The sequence below is a fragment of the Pristis pectinata genome, chromosome 11 (assembly GCF_009764475.1).
Source record: "Pristis pectinata isolate sPriPec2 chromosome 11, sPriPec2.1.pri, whole genome shotgun sequence".
Taxonomy (NCBI): Eukaryota; Metazoa; Chordata; class Chondrichthyes; order Rhinopristiformes; family Pristidae; genus Pristis; species Pristis pectinata.
In genome coordinates, this window is record NC_067415.1 from 16,432,590 (window position 1) to 16,450,503 (window position 17,914).

At 37.1% G+C, this 17,914-nt stretch overlaps 1 protein-coding gene across 1 annotated transcript in view; it reads left to right on the forward strand.

Annotated features, from left to right (window-relative positions):
- tmem131 (transmembrane protein 131) overlaps window positions 1-17,914 on the forward strand; it is a 144,994-nt gene that overhangs the window by 106,634 nt on the left and 20,446 nt on the right. Inside the window, exons 18-31 of the mRNA XM_052026299.1 lie at window positions 2,158-2,262; window positions 3,382-3,468; window positions 3,756-3,908; window positions 4,066-4,141; window positions 4,251-4,368; window positions 5,598-5,733; window positions 5,866-5,975; window positions 7,741-7,807; window positions 8,798-8,949; window positions 9,220-9,362; window positions 11,742-11,928; window positions 12,380-12,565; window positions 14,587-14,745; window positions 15,565-16,148. Of these exons, the coding sequence (XP_051882259.1) occupies window positions 2,158-2,262; window positions 3,382-3,468; window positions 3,756-3,908; window positions 4,066-4,141; window positions 4,251-4,368; window positions 5,598-5,733; window positions 5,866-5,975; window positions 7,741-7,807; window positions 8,798-8,949; window positions 9,220-9,362; window positions 11,742-11,928; window positions 12,380-12,565; window positions 14,587-14,745; window positions 15,565-16,148 (2,263 nt within the window). The remainder of the gene's footprint in view (window positions 1-2,157; window positions 2,263-3,381; window positions 3,469-3,755; window positions 3,909-4,065; window positions 4,142-4,250; window positions 4,369-5,597; window positions 5,734-5,865; window positions 5,976-7,740; window positions 7,808-8,797; window positions 8,950-9,219; window positions 9,363-11,741; window positions 11,929-12,379; window positions 12,566-14,586; window positions 14,746-15,564; window positions 16,149-17,914) is intronic.

A 17,914-nucleotide genomic window follows, 5' to 3' on the forward strand; every position in this document is an offset into this window, starting at 1 on the left:
AAGTTTTTCCACATGGGGAAAAACTGCCAGAAGAGGTGGTGGAGGCTGATACTATTACAATGTGTAAAAGGCATCTGGACAGTACTTGGGTAGAAAGGGAATAGTGGGATATGGGCCTAATGTGGGCAAGTGGGATTAGTGTAAATTAGCATCATGGTCAAATTGGACAAGGTTGGCTGTAAGTGCCTGTTTCTGTGCTGTATTTTTCTATCATTCTTTAATTAGAACTCATCTCAATTCACATAATACAGACCTCGATTTTTGAATTGAGATCTTTCACAGTGACCTGTGGGTTTTTCAAAATTTGATTTCAGTAACACCAAAGCACTGAGTAAAATCAATGCTCTTCAGGTGTACTGTATTACTTAGCCTTTGTGGATTAATTGGATATTGTATGTGGATGGTATCAGAATAAAGATATATGCACATTTGATAAAATCCACATCTCAAGCATAATTTCAAGCTGCAACATGTTTCAGTTACAACAAATTGACCTTTATGACAACCTTGACTACTGGGAATATATCCACGGCAGGTTTTCCAACATGGTTGAATGTATTCTTGGAAACTTAATCGCATGATATCATATTTCCAATGAAGGTAGCCTTTTTTGTTTTGCATCTGTTTCTAATACCTTTCTGTAATCAGTTTTCAAAGAAACCTTTCTAATGGCAAAACATTTGTTTTCTCCCCTCCTGAGTTTGTTATAACAAAAACTCATGAGCACTAGTGAAAAGACCTAAAAATATTGAAAAGAGTTTCTGAATGTGTACTGAAGGTGTTCTTAACCTAGTGGTTATCTTGATTGGGTGTGTGGGAAGTAGGTTGGTGAGGGATGAGCAAGAAGATGCAAAACACAAATCTCTTCACAACATAATCTCAGATATGCCATTATGATTGAAAATCAAATAACTGTGAATGCTTGAAATCTGAAATAAAAAGTTCTGGAAACACTTGTGTCAGGCAGCATCTGTGGAAAGGAGAACAGTTAAAGATTCAGGAGACACGAGACTGCAGATGCTGGAATCTGGAGCAAAGAAACAAATTGCTGGAAGAACTCAGCAGACCAGGCAGCATCTGTGAAGGGAAATAGACAGTTAAGGTTTCAGATTGTGACTCTTTTATTTGGACCATCCGGATGAACGGTCATGATCCAACCTGAAATGTCAGCTGTCCATTTCCATCCACAGATGCTGCCTGACCCGCTGAGTTCCTCCAGCAGTTTGTTTATGCCCCAGTTAAAGTTTTGGTTCTGGGACCCTTTGTCAGAACCACAATGAATCTTGAAGAAATACAAATATTTGGATTGGAAGTTTGCTGAATTTATAGTTGAAGCACCTCCCTGGGGGCAGGAAATAGCTTTTAGCCAGGAGATTGTCGTCAAATTTCCACCTTTATGAATCATGCGAGTTTAGTACTCTTGATTCAAGATGGTGCTCATTTAATTTTTGGTGTGTATTGTCACATGATTTTTAGAGTACAGGATTTTTTTTAAGTCAGGGCAGGCACAGTAGTGTAGCGGTGATGTTTTGTGAAATGTTGTGTATCCTTTTAAGCTACTTAACCATAAATGAGAATAATTGAAGGTAGATTTTGAAATGTATTTAATATAAATGCAAAAGAAGGCAATTTGTTTCTTGAAAATCAAAAAATTGCAGATGCTGGAAATCTGACATAGAAAATGCTGTAAATACTGAACAAGCAAGCTGGCATTTGTAGAAACGGAGATGATGTTTCAGGTTGAGTCTTTTGTCAGAACTGGAGAAGTGAGAAGGCAGTTTAGTTTCAAATAGAGAAGGTGAGACAAGGAGGCAGATGAGGTAAAGGGTGGAGAGTTGTTTTGGTGATAAGCTGTTGAAGAATTTGTTTATGTATACTTTTCAAAGTCTGACAACATAGAAGGTAGAATTAATGAAGATTGTATCTAATGTCAAATCAGCAAATGCAACAAATTGCTGTTGAAGGGGTCAAGATTGTTTGCTGTATTGTTTCCACCCTTGAATTTAAGGTATCAATGACTTTGTTTACTTGATTGTTTATTTAGTTGCTATTCTCTGAGGATTAGGATTTTAGAAATTATGCCTTTCGAAATTACACACATCTTATCAATTTTACTTATAATATGCACAATAACATAATCTTGTGTATTCTCTGCAGGTGATACTAGCTTCAGGTTATTATGCAGTGTTTAGAATGAAATTGACTGCAAAAGAACTTGAAGGACCATATGATGGAGCTGTACAGATTACAACAGATTATGAGGTAGTGTATATTAAAGCAAAGATAATGTACTTTAAACACTTTACATCTGTAGAGTTTAAAGTTGTAAATTGTCTCCATTATATCAATCAAGGTGATTGCTTATGTCACCCAAGTAGATAATCTGATCTACTCAGATGAATCAAATCTTAATTTTAAATTCGAATGTAAAATTGCTAGTGATTAACTTTGTTAACTGATATCTTCTGGGATACCAATCATGTATGTACAAAAGTACAAACAGGAATACATTTGGTGAAGGTGTATTTAAGCTTCCCTCTTGTTCAAGGTTATGAATACAATGTCTAAGCAGTTGAGAAGCTGCACTGCAGCTAACCTGTAGCATTGCCATCTTTGTCACTTCTGTGTATCTTGTCTTATCCTTTCCTATGTAACTGTTTCATTGCTTGAGTAAATGCTACTTAGTTCCAAGTAATTGTAAGCCTTTTACACTAACTTTAATTGTTTTGTATCTAACACTTGTCTCAGTTTAGATCCCATTGTCTACATCAGTGTAATTTTGTTTTAAATTTCCCCATACCAAGTAGAAACAAGATTCTGAGAAATCTTGTTCAATGTTCTGAGAAAAGACTATACACTATCACATGCCACCCACTAAAATCAGTCCTCCACAGACCTTTGTAAAGATGTGGACTCTTGCCAGGGTGCAGTGACAGTCATGCTGTAATACATTGCCAAATTAAACTGAAAATGCTAATCTCAGCAGTGAGTGCCGCAGTTTACTTATTTAGCTGGGAGTAGGGTTAGTGGTGAAGGCAATATATCAAGTGCAATCATATGTGGATGATTGCAAGTGAATCTGTGCACACAAACTGACCTAATCTAGAAACTGTACTTGAATGTATATACAAGTTTCCCATTGCCTTGTGAAACTTGCATTCTATCTTCTACATGTACACAAGATTTTCCCCATTTCTATTTCCCATACCCTCACCACCCTAAGTCGTCTCTCTGTGTATTTAGAGCATGATCTAAGAAATTTAGAAGGTTAATGTACAAATGCCTATTGTACTTGGGTGCTGATTAATTTTAGTAAATTGCTACATTTAGTGACTATTTGCACTTGTTGAAGGTTAACATCCCTTTATCTTTTATTTACAGATTTTAACTATCCCAGTAAGGGCACTTATTGCTGTGGGCTCATTGGTTTGCTCACCCAAGCACATTGTTCTTCCATGCTCATTTCCAGTAAGATAATTCACATCTCTGCTATTCTAATTTTGAAAATTTTTACTGTTGTTTCATGCTGCTTTTTAAATGTGAAAGAATTGATTTTGTGAGTAAATTGAAATTTAGTTGCTGACTTTTAGGCAATTCATTTGAATGGGAAGGAACAAAAGGAAAAGCTAAATATGACCCACATCACAATTGTATATATAATTTGGAAGTTGTACAACTTGTGCACTAAAGTGTAACACTGAATGTGTTTTGCAATTTCCTCTTTCCCAATTGTAAGCCCACATTTTATTTTACAGGGGAAGGTAGTTCATCATAGTTTAAATATAATGAGTTCCTTCTCACAGAAGGTGAAACTGCAAAATATACGTTCTCTAACAGAGGATGTGCGATTCTACTACAAGAGAATGAAAAATAATAAGGATGATTTAGAATCAAAAAAGAAATCCAAGGTTTGTCATGTTTTACATTTTATAACCTGCATGAATTATCTTCTATTTTACATGTATGCAACAGATGTATCCTTAATTATCTGCAATTTTTTTTATTTGCTTTGATAAAACAAATTGTACTGGCCTGCTTTATTAATATTTTAATCTTTCTTTGCAGATAGCAAATATTTATTTTGATGCTGGCTTACAATGTGGGGATTATTGTTATGTGGGATTGCCTTTTTTATCTAAATGTAAGTATTTATTCACCTTTTAATATCACCAATACGTGCATGGAAAACACAGGTAGTTTCTGAATTCAGCATTTCTTTTTCTTTCTACCATCTCTCTCCCTCTTCCTAGCGGAGTTGAGATTGCAGCATAGTCTCGCAATGCAAGATGATGCATGGGATGCAGACTGGGATTTATATAAGAATTTATACAAAAAATGGACAGAACTTAAAGAAACCTCAGGGCACAAGTGAGTTTTATTTAACATTTTAGTGATGAAAATGTGCAATTATTTCATAAGGAGCATGATTGGTTAATGTTATAATAGATCAAGTTAGCTCACCTTCCTTTCATCTTCTCCTCTGGAACTTCAAATTAAGACTAGTTAACTTCCGTTGCGTTGGTATCCTGATTTAAAAAATGAATTTAGATGCCATCATCCTACTTCCCTGGAGCGTGTAATTTACAGGGTGAATGTGTATTTTATGAAGGTCTGTAAGTCAAATCTGAGGAGGTAATAACAGGTCAAACTGTTTATTTCTAGTGAAATTATTTAGTATCTAAAGTTTTGAATGTCATCTTAAAGCTGATTTAAGCAATTTTGTTCCTTGATGTTGGCATACCATAGAACAACATATTAAGTGTCTGACCAAGGTCAGATCAGTGGCTGGGAGTAGGTTTGAAGACAGGTGCTTTGTGAAAGTTGTGGTGCACACAATAGCAAGCAAGTGGATGGAGGAAGTGGGTTCAAGGCAGTTTGTAACTGTTGGAATATTAATAAATTTGCTTGTTTTACTTTCTACCTGCAAATTGATATTGTGGGCATAGTTTTTCTAAACATTCAGATCCCACCCTTCTCATTCCTAGTGAACATAGAAATATAGAACAGTACAGTATAGCTTGGAAACAGGCACTTCGGCTCAAGATGCCTATGTTGGCCATGATGCAGATCCAAACTAATCCCATCTGCCTGCACGTGGTCTATATCCATTCATTGCCTGCCTGTTCAATGCCTATCCAATGCCTCTGAAGTTAGCTTGCAACATATTTGTGCAAATTTGGTGCCTTAATGGTTGGAAGTTCAATAGAATTTATTTGTGGTAAGAAATGACAAATGGAACTTCTTTTCAGTTTAATCCTGCTTATTGGGTGTCATCTGTCACAGCATTCACCTCAATGGACCACGGCCCTGTCAATTAGATAATTAGCCTTATCAGCAAATGTGGGAATGTGCCTGTAAATGATCCCTGCAGAGGTGATCAAAAATCTTGGACAGAGAAATCAATTAATAGATCTTATAAATTAAAACGATAAGAATGGAGCCAATCTGTGTGCATTAATTAGATAGCCTGGTGAAACAGAGGAGCACGATATTCAACTGTTTAATTAGATCTTTGACTTTATGTATGTTTGTATTTAATGATTATGCATTTATCTGAGAAGTTTTTTTTCTTTAGACTTTTTTTATTTCCCTTTTAGGGTGGATGCTGTCTTTGAAGTAGATACAGACCTTCAGAAAAATGTTCAAGCTGTAATCTCATCAGAGCTTGTGTGGCCATCATTGGTCAATGCAACATGTTTAACTTTCCCACTCACAAACACAAATAATACATCAGTAAGTATTTATCAAAAGTGTATAAAAGTAATTTTTTTAAATCACGTTGCGTGTAGCTTTAAACAAATGTTCATTGTCATGTGATAATCTGGTAAATAATTATTACTATTTTCTTAAATTTGTTTTCTGTAGGAACAAGAACTGATTTTAGAAAATCCAGCAGATGTACCTGTATTTGCTCAACTTCTTCCTTTAGCATTGTATCCCAACCCTTCATTTGTTGCAGATGTGTTAATGGAAAGGTATGCATTTACATTTTAACATTATTTCCCAGTATTTATACTTTAACAGTGGGACCCAATACAAGTTTGCACTTTCCCGATGCATCATGCTCTTTCCAGATCTATTTGTTCTAAACCTGGACAGTATTCCTTCTAACCTCCCTAATTCTCATGTTTAAATATGTATGTCTAAATGTAACCTGTCAGCTGTTGATTAGGTAGGGATTAAATCTGATGCCGTTCTTTGTAACTCAATACTAGTTCAGACGTTCCAGCAGTCATTGAAAATCAAAAAACTGCAGATGCTGGCAATCTGAAATAAAAACAGAAAATGCTAGAAACACTCAGTGGTTCAGGCAGCCTCTGGAAAGGAGAACAGGTCGAGACTGTTTTGGAGAATTACAAAAGTGAGAAAACAAGTTATTTAAGTTACAGATAGGAATGGTTAGGACAAAGGGAATCTGTTTGGCCAAGTCCAGGGTAGCCATGGTGAAGTACTGTGTACAAAATCATCTAGTTGATTAATGAGGACAATTAGATACTTCCCTCAAATTATAACTCAGTTTTTTCCCCTTCACAGACACTGCCTGACCTGCTGGGCATTTCCAACATTCTCCTTTTTGGTTTCAGTTCTCTATAATGGCTTGACCTGCATTTTACAGTATTTACATACACTTTGTTTTCTCTCCATCTAACTGTCATTAATCTGTCAAACAGATGATTCATAAACAACGCATAAACATGTCAGAAAGATTCCCTTTGTCATGTCCATCCCTTTCCCATACACTGCAATTTAAAACAAACTTATTTTCTTTTCCAATTCTGATGAGCAGTCTTCAGGCTGAGGTGTTAACTCTTTTATTTTCTTTCCACAGGTGTTGCTGCACCTGCTGGGTGTTCCCACCTTTTTCTGTCTATATTTCTGGCAGATGGTTGGGTTTTGAATGGTAACCATATCAGCCACTGCCCAGGTTGTTTTTGTTTTAATTCAAATTGCACAACAAACTTAACTCTAACCCCAACCGTTTAGTGACCCCAAGAAAAAGTCCAAAGATAAACACTTCTCAATAGCAGTAGGTAAATCCCAATTGACTGGCAGACCTCAACCTAAGCAACTGTTATGAGAGCCATGAGCTCTACTGTCAATATTTGATTGGTTTCCTTAAGTGTCTGAATGTGAGAGATGAAATTGTAAATTTTTTTATATACTGATAGCATCTGAAAACCTAAATTATGTAACTGTAAATTAAGTGCTGCCTTGCAAATCCATCAGCTACCGCAAAATGGTTTGAATGGTTGAATATGCCAATGACTTCAGAGAAGTAGAACATTAAATATTGCTGATACATTAAAGTGAAAATACAGTAATTCAGGGTACCTTTAGTTCTCAGTAAAATTTGTTTGACATTTCAGTAGCAACCTAGGAGGCATTTTAACTTCATACCATCATAATGTAAAGAGGCAATTGCTGGAAGTATGCAAGGAATGCAGTTTCTTGTTTGATACCTTAAAATCATGCAGTAACTTCCCCTGCTCTTGCATCAGTACTAGTTAATTCCAAACTCTTGGTACACAAAAGGCCAACAACATTGCTACTAATGAATTACAATTGGGTTTAAGTTGGATTTAAAGATGATACAAATTCTGAATGATGGTATTTAATATGTTGATTAATTCTAACTTGTACAGAAGTCAGATGCATTGTTATATTCGGATAAAATTATCCAAGATGCATGTAACAAAAGAAATTATCTAGATTTCTTTAAATTTTTGTTTTTAATTTCAGGCTTCAGTTAGGCAAACAAGCAAATCTGGATACAAAAACATTTGAATTTAAGATTGTCAGTAATCATGTAAGTAAAGAAAATTTTAATCAAAGAAGAACATTTGAAGCTCTGGATTTCCATTAAATTGGGTTGCCTCCTTGGATTTCATTGAACACTGATAGATATAAAATCCTGAACCTGTATAATAATGGGTGAAATGCAGCTTTTTCTCATTCGTATGACTGCTATTAAAGCCTCAAGAATTGTATGTTCTTAATAGAGAATATTAAAGATCAAATTTCAGTGATTGATTCTCTGAGAAGGTGTATATAAGCAAGACTGTTTTGTCTTTTGCATGGTCATAGTTCTCGATGCAGGATGGACAAAATTAGATTTTGTATTACATTTGTTCATTTGTTTTGTACAGATTTTTGTAAAGAATAATGTGCAGTTAAATAATGATACCCTTAAAACTAAGTGAGAATTGCATTTTGATATTTGGAGAAAATATTACCGTAAAGAAAATTGAGACTTAAAACTAAGAAAATCAGACCTTCCAATTGGATTATTGAATGTTCAAAGTGGATAGGGAAGCTGTTCAAATTGAGAAGATCCCAAATTTGATACCTGGTTTATGTTAAATAGGGAGAAAATTGGGGAGAAGAATAATCCTTGTGTTCTAATGTAGGATTATTATTAACAAAGCTATTATTCTGCATTCAAATCTGTTAATATGATACCTTTTGAGTTGGTGATATTCCATAGCGTCCAATAATTAACAATTCTGCACCATTTGATATTTATTCAGTTCAGTAGATAACTGGGTATAGAAAAGTTTGCTAATTCAAATATGAAACTACATTCTGTGTAGAAAAAAGAATTCTGAAACTTAAGGCCAAAAATGCACATAGCTAGTGCATGAGTTTATGTGAAAGGTGAACAATGGTTGCTGTAATATGTGAGGTTTGCTTGGATTTTAATCTTTGGTGACTTTGCATGTAAAAGAAGGATGGGGAAAATTTTCTGTGATGCAAATTAATTTTTTTTCCTTTACTCCCTCCCAATTCTCGTTTTCAGACATGCTCTGTTAAAAGTTCTTCAGGATTTGTGGAAGGTTCTGCTCGGCAGTCTGTATTAAATGTAATTTTAAAGCCTGGTGAAAGAAGAGCTGTGACGGTGAAGTTTGCACCAGTTCACAACAGAACAGTGATGTCCTTAATTATTATAAGGTGAGTTCTTTTGTTGTATGAACTACTAATGCTTGTTTCCTTGTGTACTCATGGGTAGTTTTAGAATGCTTCTTTATACCAAAATGTTCTTGTTATTTTTTAAATAACTACTAATTAATACATGAATTTGTTAATTCAATTTGATCATATCTATACACCTCAGAGCTATAGGGCATTGAACTGCAAAGTTTTTTAATTAAGAGGCTTAGTAATAAGTAGTAAATTATTAATTCATGACTGCCTTACTAACTAATTCTTTACCATGTGCAGAAACAATCTGACAGTTGTGGATGCAGTGGTGGTACAAGGTCAAGGAACAACAGAGAGCCTGAAGCTGGCAGGGAAGCATCCTGGTCCAGGAAGTTCTTTGCGTTTTAAAATTAATGAAGTTTTGCTCAAAGACTGTTCAGATAGTAAGTAATTTATTGCCTGTTGAAACTGTTATGAAAGCTGATATTCTTGTTACAGTGCAGTAATAAAAAAAATTGGGATAATGTTAAAATGTGAACTGTAAGAGATGTTGCCAGAGAGACTTTGGTGAAACCCATCCTATTGAAGAGCTTGCATTTAAATAGCATCTTTGATATCCTCAGAATCTCCTAAAGCATTTGAACAAATTAATTGCTTTGAATGCAGTAGCTATTGCTTTGTATGCATTGGGGCAATTAATCAACACACAGACCAACTACAGCTGTCATATAAGTGGCAAGGTTTCATGATTAAAAAATGGCCAAGAGAGTGTAATTGCTCGCCAAAAAAAGCACTTCCTATCTTGTTCATGCTTTGCAATTCTACTTGAAATTCAACTTGAAGGGTTTTCCCCCCACAGTAACCTTTTCTAAAACACTTGATTTATTGCAAATGTAAGACCACAAATTTTAACAGCAGTGACAAATTACTTGCCTTTGGGTTAATTTGAAATTTTACAGCAATGATTTCAGGAAAAACTAAGAATTTTAACAGGAATTGAGCAGATTGATTACAAGTGGCAGTGCAACATTAAATATTTCAACACCCTTTTGAAGGCTTGCTAAATGTATTGTTAACATTGTCAAACAGACCAAAAAGGTTACAACTATATCACTAAGTGGTGAAATGGGATTGATAGGATTACCTAGAAAGCCAGCATGGATTTGATGGGCCAATTGGCTTCATTCTATGTTGTAAGGAAATACTGGAATTAAGTATTCTTATATTTGCTGAAATGTGCAAAGTGAATGGAATTTAAAAAAAAAACTTGATTTAAGTTAGAAACTTCTGTTTCTTCATGTAGAGATTTGGGTTTGAGTGGAGAAATCATGAGATAACAATAGACTTAGATCAAATTGGTGTAAAAGATGTAGAATGAACTAGACAATAGAAAGACTATTTAAAGGAATGGGAATAAGAAGAGTTTGGCTAGCCTGGACTTGTCATCTTTGGGACAAAGGAAGCATGAGGGGGAAATTTGAGAGATGAAAAAATTTAAGGTCCTAGATGGTAGATGGCAAGGATCAACCTATTCTGAAAAGTTGATCCTTGCTGAGGCATAGGTTTAAGATAATTTTTGGTAAGATTAAAAAAGAACAAGATTTTCTTTCCTATAGAGTGGAGAGATCTGGAACTCTGCCTGTAGGACATGAACAGCTGAGGCTGCCATGACATTTTTAAAAACATACATGGATGTACACTTGAAGTAATAAAACCAGGATTGGCAACGTTGTATCCTAGGAATGAGCAACAGGTTGTGGGTAGGGTTTGCTGAGGCCTTACCCATCTCTTCTCATGGGCAGGAACTTCCAGTAGTCTGCCAGTGTTTCTACTTGTGACATCTGCTAACCAGAAATAACTTGGATGGCTAGAGAAACAAAGGACTTCAGATGAAAAACAAGATGATGCTGGAGGAACTCAGCAGGCCAGGCAGCATCTGTGGAGAAAAGCAGGCAGACGATGTTTTGGTTCAGGACAGAAGATAGGAAAAGGGGAAGCCCAGTTATATAGGAGGCTGCTGTCTTTTGGCTCATCTGCGCCACCTGCCCGGGGCCCTACTGTACTTCTGAGCTCTCCATAGTGCTCAGTGAGCCAGCATACGTCAAGTTGATGGATGGCCTCAGATCCCATTGTTCTAGTCTTGTTGGCAGCACCAGGTTTGATGAATGGCAGATGGCACGTTTATGTTTTGTGAGGTATGAACAATGTTGTGGCGTCGTCAGACCAAACCTGAATTCTGTTTGCTCCTCGCCATCTGCCTCCCTCAATCAGGACCCCATTACCCTGGAGACTAGCCATCCAGATCAATATGGCTATATTAATTGAGGAACCAGAGTTGGTCCCCCTTGCTCCACATAAGTAATCCTGGTCGTCATGTGGTGGAGTGCTTCTAAGTGAGCTGAAGAATGTTTGGTTGTATTACTGCATCTTCCTTTTATGGAGATTCCTGGCTGCCTCCTCCCTTGGAAGCCTCCAGCCTTCCCATTGGGCATGTGGTTGGTGTCCTGCGCCTAAATCCATGAAATCCTGCTCAATTTGGAACTATTGGTAATCTTAATGTACAGGACCATGGACCAAGAGTTGCAAAGTAGGATCAGAATGGTTGGCTCTCTTTTGATGGGCATGGACAGAATGGGTTCAGTGTCGTCCTCCTGTCTGTAATCTATCTAGGCTTGCACAAGTAGTTGGGTGAATAATTAAATTGATTTCTGGCATCCAAGCAATTATATCTCCGCTAGAGTCGCTGCCTTCAACAAAGGAAGAGAACACTGTAGGAAGTCTTGTATGTTTGCATATTGTGAAAATACTTCTTTAAATTGCAGAAATGAAAATGAGAGAGCCAAACTTCACATTGAAGAGAATTTTTAAAGTAGAAAATACAGGACTACTTCCAGTCTTTGTCAAGTCTATGGAGATCAGTGGATACATCTGTGAAGGATATGGCTTCAAAGTTGTAAACTGTCAAGAGTTTGCACTAAAACCAAATGCCTCTAAAGAAATTATTATATTGTGAGTCCTGAAGCTTCACTACTTTAGTCTTAAAAGATTTGAATGCTGTTCAATCCAATGACTTTTGGCATTGTTTGCATTAATTCAGAAATATAACTAAAATAAAGACACTGACAGGGCTGCTTTTGTTATTGGTTCGAAAGTTGACAGGTTTCCAACCGTGATTCGTACACAGATGATAACAACCCTTAAGCAAGCTTTGCAGTGTTCTGGACAACAATCCAAAAAAAATCAGAAAATTGTCTAAGTACTTGTGTTGGACTGTTAGCTCAATGTCAAATAACATTAAAGAATTGATTACTTGAAAAATAAACTACTTAACTTTCTAGATATCATTGTAGCAGTCAAATAGGCTGATCACAGCATTAAAAGTTAAACTTTCAGTACTTCAATACATTTAGTTTTGTGACAATTTTATGATAGTGATCTGATGAACATACCTTATTTTCAGGTTTACACCAGATTTCACTGCCTCCAGAGTTATCCGCGAATTAAAACTCATTACAGCAGGAGGTTCCGAATTTGTGTTTGTATTAAATGCATCCCTTCCTTATCATATGTTGGCAACATGTGCAGAGGCCCTGCCTAGACCCAACTGGGAACTAGGACTGTACGTGATCATCTCAGGAATAATGAGGTACCATCTATTAAATGCTGCTATCCAATAACTGTTGCTGAATACACTTTCAGAATCTATTATTTACTTTGTAGTTAGCATGCTCTTTGGCATTTATAATCCTTCATGATTGATTCTCTTTACAAAGCTAATGAAAAATTCTGCATCTGTAGAATTTAATTTTGTTCAGTATAGGGTGCACACTGTTTCTCCGCAGGTACGGACAAATACACCCACCCCACTTACTGAAGGGCAAAGAATTAGGTACAGATCGATAGAACCAAGTCTTTGCAATGTGTCAAGTATGTGGAGGGGTGCAACTGTTGCTTACTTTGCACAAACAACCATTTGGCTCATTGAGCTGTGTGTCCCAAAAAAATGTCTTGCCACTCTTATTTCCATGAGGACACCAACCTGAATAGTCAATTATCAGTGCTATGGTATACATACCCAATTATGGACTCTGAGAAGGTTGATTTAATTTGAAAGTTCTTCACCTATTTTGTCATGTTGAAGACACCAAAACACCAAATAGATCTTGTTTGTCCTCTAGCAGGAACATATTTTCTAGTTGGTTGCTGAATGATTGACAAACATGGGCTTGAGGTCCAAAAATTTATTAGCAAGTGATGGTAAAATAATCCTGAGAAGCTAGTAGATCATGAACTTAAAGAAAATACACCCTCCCAAATTTTAAAATAAGCCCATCTTCTCCTATTAATATTGAACATAGAACAGTACGGCACAGGAACAGGCCCTTTGGTCCACGATGTCTCACATCCCATCATCCTGCACGTGGTCTGTGTCCCTCCATTCACTGCCTGTTTATGTTCCTGTCTAAATGCCTCTTAAAAGTTGCTATTGTATCTGATTTCACCACTTCTCCTGGCAGTGTGCTCCTGGCACCTACTTGCCTCGTAAATCTCCTTTATTCTTCTCCCCCTCTCACCTTAAAGCAATGCACTCTGGTATTTGATGTTTCCACACTGGGGGGGGTGGGGGGGTGGGCGGGGTGGAATACTCTACCTATCCGCTCATAATTTTCTATACTTCCACGAGGTCGCCCCTTAGCCTTCAGTGCTCAGGAAACAATCCAAGTTAGTCCAACCTCTCCTTGTAGCTAATACTCTCCAATCCAGGCAACATCTTGGTGAATCTCTTCTGTACCCTCTTGAAAGCCTCCACATCCTTCCTGTATTGTAGTGACCAGAACTACACTATGCTTCAAATGTGGCCTAACCAAAGTTTTATATGACTGCAACATGACTTCCCAACTTTTATACTAAACACCCTGACTGATGAACACAAGTATGCTGTATGCCGCCTTTACCACCCTATCTACACATTCGGGGAGCTATGGACTTGTGCCCCAAGATCCCTCCGTACATCAATGGTCCTAAGGGTCCTGCCATTTACTGTATACTTTCCTCTTGCATTTTACCTCCCAAAGTGAGACACCTCACACTTGGATTAAATCACATCTGCCATTTCTCTGCCATCATTTCCAATTGCTCATATCCTCCTGAATATTTTGACAACCTTCCTCAGTATACACAACGCCTTCAATTTTTGTGTCATCTGCAAACTTACTAATCAACCCACCTACATTTTCATCCACATCTCAAGTATAGTTGGAAGGTATTAGAGCTAACACCATAACTCCTTTTGAGTTCTTCCACTTGCTAAAGTCAAGTTATACTTTATTGTCATTCACCCATAAGCTATAAAAACACATGGAGGAACGAAATGTTGTTTTCCCCCAGACTCTCACAACAGAGGACATACATAGAACAGAGGACGTACAATAAACACAGACAAAAAAATTTTGCAAGTACAAATAGTGCAAAAAATGGTATATACAGCATACAAGATCAGTGCAGGGTTAGTGCAAAACTGAGTTGGATGAAGAAAATACAGAACTCAGTGTGTTGCAGCAAATGTATAAACATGTTCAGCAGCAGCCAAAGTTCTTACAGTATTAAAGAGTAATTTTGTGTTGACTTGAATCCATTTAATTTAAAATATTTTGTTTTTGTTCCCAGTGTTTTGTTCCTTTTGGTGATTGGAACAGCTTATTTAGAAGCTCAAGGAATATGGGAGCCCTTCAAAAGACGTTTGTCTTTAGAGGGGTCCAACCCTCCCTTCGATGTGGGAAGGACATTCGATCTCAGGAGAATAGTTGGTATTTCATCAGATGGAAAGTAAGTATAATGTTCTTAACCTGATTTTAGTTCCCTGGTGGCGTTGTTGACGTATTCTCCTGCTTTGGAATTGATTACAGGTTGCTAGTTCAAATATTACATTTTTATATGCTATTTAATTCTATTTTCTTGCTGATCTACTCTTAAAGTAGGCAGTAAAATACCATGTCACAATTTGTGTATTATGAAGTTCAGTAATTTGCACTGCCTAATTCAGTTTTGTCAAATTCATTTGTAAATGCTAAAATCAGACATCCAAAGTAAGTTTTCTCGATAATTTATTCAAAGTGAATGTTTAGCCTCTACTTTTATTTATAACAATCAGTGTGTATTTGAGGGGGATTGCTATGGTACATAAAAATAATGGTGTATATTTAAGCGTATTGTATTTCATGGTCACATGACAATTCCATTTTTGATTAGTCTTATCTTGTACTTCTAAATCCATGTTAAGTATTTCAATTTTATATTAATTAAAAGTTTAAATGCATTGTGTTTTTTGTCCTAAATCTTAAAGTTAACTTTATGCCTATAACTGCTTTAGGTTCTTTTGCAATTCATTGTCCTTCTCTGAACTCCAAAAGATTTCTTGCTATTAATAACATGTATACAGTAGTCTTTAGTAATAATATTACTGATCATACAGTATTTTATCAATATTTTGTTCATCTAGTTTTTTTAAAAAATGAGCATTTTGCATAGATTTCCATGTACAATTAAATATTAAGTAATTTCTCTTTGCTCAAATGTTGTTTTACTCACCTGAACCTATCTGCAGGTGTATAATTTCTCATGTTAAGTTTTGTTTGCTGCCTGCAGTTTAAATGCACTTGGATCAGAATCAAATCACAGCTCTTCAAGAGGAGTATTTGGAGGAGGTGGTTCTTCAAGACCCAGTGTAGCCAACCACAAACAATACTCTGCTGCATCGCAGTTGCACAGCAACAGAAACTCTTTAGACTTTGAAAGTCCAAAATTGAAAAATTTTTCAAATAACTCAAATAGTACTGGTAGAACATCTACCCTCACAGCTTCCCTTACAAAAACAAATACCATTGCCCCCGAGGCAAATCCACCCCATAGCCAGACAAGCAGACGGTCAAAAACATCAAGACAGCTTCACCAAACACACCAGCAACAGACACCGATACAAGCAGAACTTCAGTCATTGCCACAATTACCAGCAGTGCCTCAGCAACAGGAGCAACATAATGAGAACACTGTGTCACATCCATCGCCTCCTGTTGTATCATGTACAGAAAATGCAAACACAAGGCACAGCTCGGAGGACTCTGATATCACTGGTCTTGGAGATACAGTGGACAGAGAATGTGAACTACCTGAATCCCCATCACCAGAAGTTTTTACAGAACAGCCTCCATCGCCAGCATCAAAAAATAAAGGTAATGCATTATTATGTGAAGATAATAATTTGCATTTGTAGAGTATCCATAGCATAGAAAAATGACTTCACAAAAGTTTAAGGGGACTTCACAAAAGCATAAGGGAAAATCCCAGTCTAAATGATGGGATATTATGAAGATGAGGAGTTTCGTTATTGGAAGGGATGGATGAGGCAGTTGACGGAGGTATTGGTTTATTATTGTCACTTGTACTGAGGTACAGTGAAAAATTTGTCTTACAAACCGATCGTACAGGTCAATTCATTACACAGTGCAGTTACATTGAGTTAGTACGAAGTGCATTGATGTAGTACAGAGTAAAGTGTCACGGCTACAGAGAAAGTGCAGTGCAATAAGGTGCAAGGTCACAACAAGGTAGATTGTGAGGTCATAGTCCATCTCATTGTATAAGGGAACCATTCAGTAGTCTTATCACAGTGGGGTAGAAGCTGTCCTTAAGTCTGGTGGTACTTGCCCTCAGGCACCTGTATCTTCTACCTGATGGAAGAGGAGAGAATGTCCCGGGTGGGTGGGGTCTTTGATTATGCTGGCTGCTACACCAAGACAACGAGAGGTAAAGACAGAGTCCAAGGAGGGGAGGCTGGTATCCATGATGCGGTGGGCTGTGTCCACAACTCTCTGCAGCTTCTTGCGGTCCTGGGCAGAGCAGTTGCTGTACCAAGCCGTGATACATCCAGATAGGATGCTTTCTATGGTGCATTGGTAAAAGTTAATGAGAGTAATGCAGTGAGGGAGTGGTGAGAGGTTAATGAATAGATGTTTTGGTAGGCCCATGAACTCCCCTCACTTATTTAGAATATGTACATATTGCTGCCAAGGCGAGCATTTATTATCCATCCCTAAATGCCCTTCAAGAAACACATTTTTATATAGTGTCTCTTCACATCCAATATTCTTCACAGCCAACAAAGTACTTATTGAAGAAGAGTCACTGTTTCATTATGGAAAATGTGGCAGCCAATGTATGCATGAACAACTCTCTCAAATGACAACTGCATCATGGCCAACTGGTCTATTTTCATCACCTCGACTGAGGAAGAGGCGGGGGAGAGTAAAAAGGTTGACTGGGAAATGGGGATGATTTCTCTGCTCTTCAAGAATAGTGCTGTGAGGTTTTTGCAGTCATCCAAAAGGGAAGTAGTCATGGTTTAAATATCTCATTGGCAATTGCAGATGATGCAATTTGGTGGTGCAATACTGTAAGTGACAGACTTGGTTTTTGGTTCTCAAATTTCTTGAGGTGGGACTTCAATCCAGTTTTCTAACCCAACTCATACCAACTAGGCTACAACTGAAACTTGATTAGAAGGTTTCTTAAACTGCCACAGTCCAGGTTTCCCAGAGTGCTTTCAAGTTTCATAATTTGGGCCAAGGGCTGATGGAGGGTAATAAATTTCCAAGTCGCGTCATGTGCTCTGTGTAGCAGGTGCCCTTAATTCCTGTCACTTGGGTTGAGCATTTGGCAATTGATGTAGGTGGAGTTTTGGTAAGCTGATTTGATGCATCTTGTTGATAGTGCACAGTGCAGTTATGTTGTGCTAGTAATGGAGGAAAAGAATGTTTTGAGGTGTTGGATGGGCTGCTAACCAAACAGACTACTTTATTACGTATTGTGTTATGCCTGAATGTTTGAGTCCAGCAGGAAACTTATTGGGGGTAAGGTGCAACATTGCACTGAGAAAGATTCCAAAGAAATGTTGGGCTGGAAACACCAGTCTGCACTGAGATTAAGCTTGTTGTGGACC